The following is a 1,727-nucleotide window of genomic DNA, read 5'->3' as shown; positions in this document are numbered from 1 at the left end:
CGGTCCTCCAACGGCTTGGACAGTCCGGAGATCGCGAGGACCGGCTTCGGAACTAAGGAAGAGCTTCACGGAAATTCTCCCAATCCGAAGCTCACTCTGTGCCCTTATGAGTGGTGGTTGACTCATCCACCCTGTCGAGGGTAGAGGAGGGGCTGCCTCAAGGACCTGACCTCAACTACACCAAGCGACTGCTCCCAGCCAGCCTTGGAAAGTTTGCTCGCTTTCATCAGCTGAGCTCAATAGTTTCCTCATTAATTCGAGGAGTTTATGTGCGAATTCGGGTAGACATGTTCAGAAACTAACAAAAATTTCCCGAAATTTCCTCAAAATTTGGATACACGTAGTTGATCGTGTGCATATTTTCCCACACTGGTCCCAACACCCACCTGGTGGCCTTGCACGACTGTCCTGCTTCTGGCACCAGCCGGGGAACCGTAGCCAAAGAGGAACTTAGTCGAGGGCTGATGGCCACTGTAGCCCGGAGGGTAATCACTCCGCTGATGCACTTCCTACAACATCACAGAATTTATGGCGAATTAATGATACCACTCCTCACTGAATCTGTCATGAAATGATATGTAGACCGGAATACGGACAAGTCCGGTGCGGACATCCCAGAAGGGTAGTAGCTCGCGGATGCCATAGTCGCGAATGCTAGTACTTACGAAGGAGCCAAGGTGTGGTATGATCATTAACCAACACGAGACGTTGACAAACAAGGTGAAACCCTCAAGTATAGTAGAAATGCTACGACAACAGCAGGGACTAAGCCCTGCATCCTGGGGCGTTGGGGTAGAGCGTGCACTCTTTCATCAGAGTGTTGGCCAGGAGTAAAGACGCCAAAGTGGCCAGGAGGATCCCAATGTTCGAAGCCGCGAACCCGAGGTTCACACAGAGCTCACGGTGGGTATCGGGAATATCCTGACGACGCTGGAATAAGAACATGCAGTTGGAGTAAGAGGCGCCTCCCATGAGGCCTACTATCAGCATAATGCAGATGTATATCCACGTCATCGTAGAGTAGGCAGCAACGCCATCTCGGATGAAATGGAGACTGGCTTCTAGAGCCCAGAAAATCACTAGGACGAGCTGGAGAAGAGTTGGTATCCAAACTCGTTTAATCTGGACCCACGTCACCGAGGCTCGCGATATGAGAACACCAGTGTTGTACGAGATGTTGCAGAAGCGTACAGTTGAGCGAGCAAAAGAGGAAGCATCAGCAGGGAGGCCGACCGAGGCTCTATCGAGGAAGCCAGTGAGGATCCAGTACTCCAAGAAGTACACTGCAGTAAGGTTGATGATGATACCCCCAGCCATGGCTAAAGCCACTTTGATGCTGCTAATGGAGAGACTGCTACTGACCATGCTCTTAGCAGCAGAAGAGGAGGAAGTCGCCTCCTCATGGTCGTCCACACTGGAACAAGAATCGGCCTTGTTGTTTATATAAGAAAACAACACCCAGTAGATTGGTATTGTTATGATCATTCCCAGCATGACATACGAGTAGTGGACCCCAGCGGCCACTAGGACGGAGTATATCAACGGACCAACGATGCCAGCAAGACCAGTGCCAGCACCCCACGCCCCGATGAGCGTGGCCGGAAGCCTATGAAGTCGGGATATGTTGTTGACCTCTCCAATGGCTTGGGCAAAGCCAGTGAGGACAGTCCCGATCAAGACAGGCAAGCGAAATTGGGGTTAGTAGATAGCAGCTACTGCCAGCAGAC

The 1,727-nt window shown here is 51.5% G+C and overlaps 1 protein-coding gene across 1 annotated transcript; it reads right to left on the bottom strand.

Annotated features, from left to right (window-relative positions):
* Positions 1 to 765: 765 nt before the first annotated feature.
* On the bottom strand, positions 766 to 1,317 carry Pmar_PMAR009233 (cln3/battenin, putative; the record flags this gene model as incomplete). Its single annotated transcript, XM_002782477.1, has 1 exon — positions 766 to 1,317. One exon carries the CDS (start codon positions 1,315 to 1,317, stop codon positions 766 to 768), a length of 552 nt encoding a protein of 183 aa, XP_002782523.1.
* Between the last annotated feature and the right edge of the window lie 410 nt (positions 1,318 to 1,727).

Source organism: Perkinsus marinus (assembly GCF_000006405.1).
Source record: "Perkinsus marinus ATCC 50983 genomic scaffold scf_1104296939680, whole genome shotgun sequence".
NCBI classification, from domain to species: domain Eukaryota; phylum Perkinsozoa; order Perkinsida; family Perkinsidae; genus Perkinsus; species Perkinsus marinus.
This window is presented reverse-complemented; position numbering and strand designations above follow the sequence as displayed.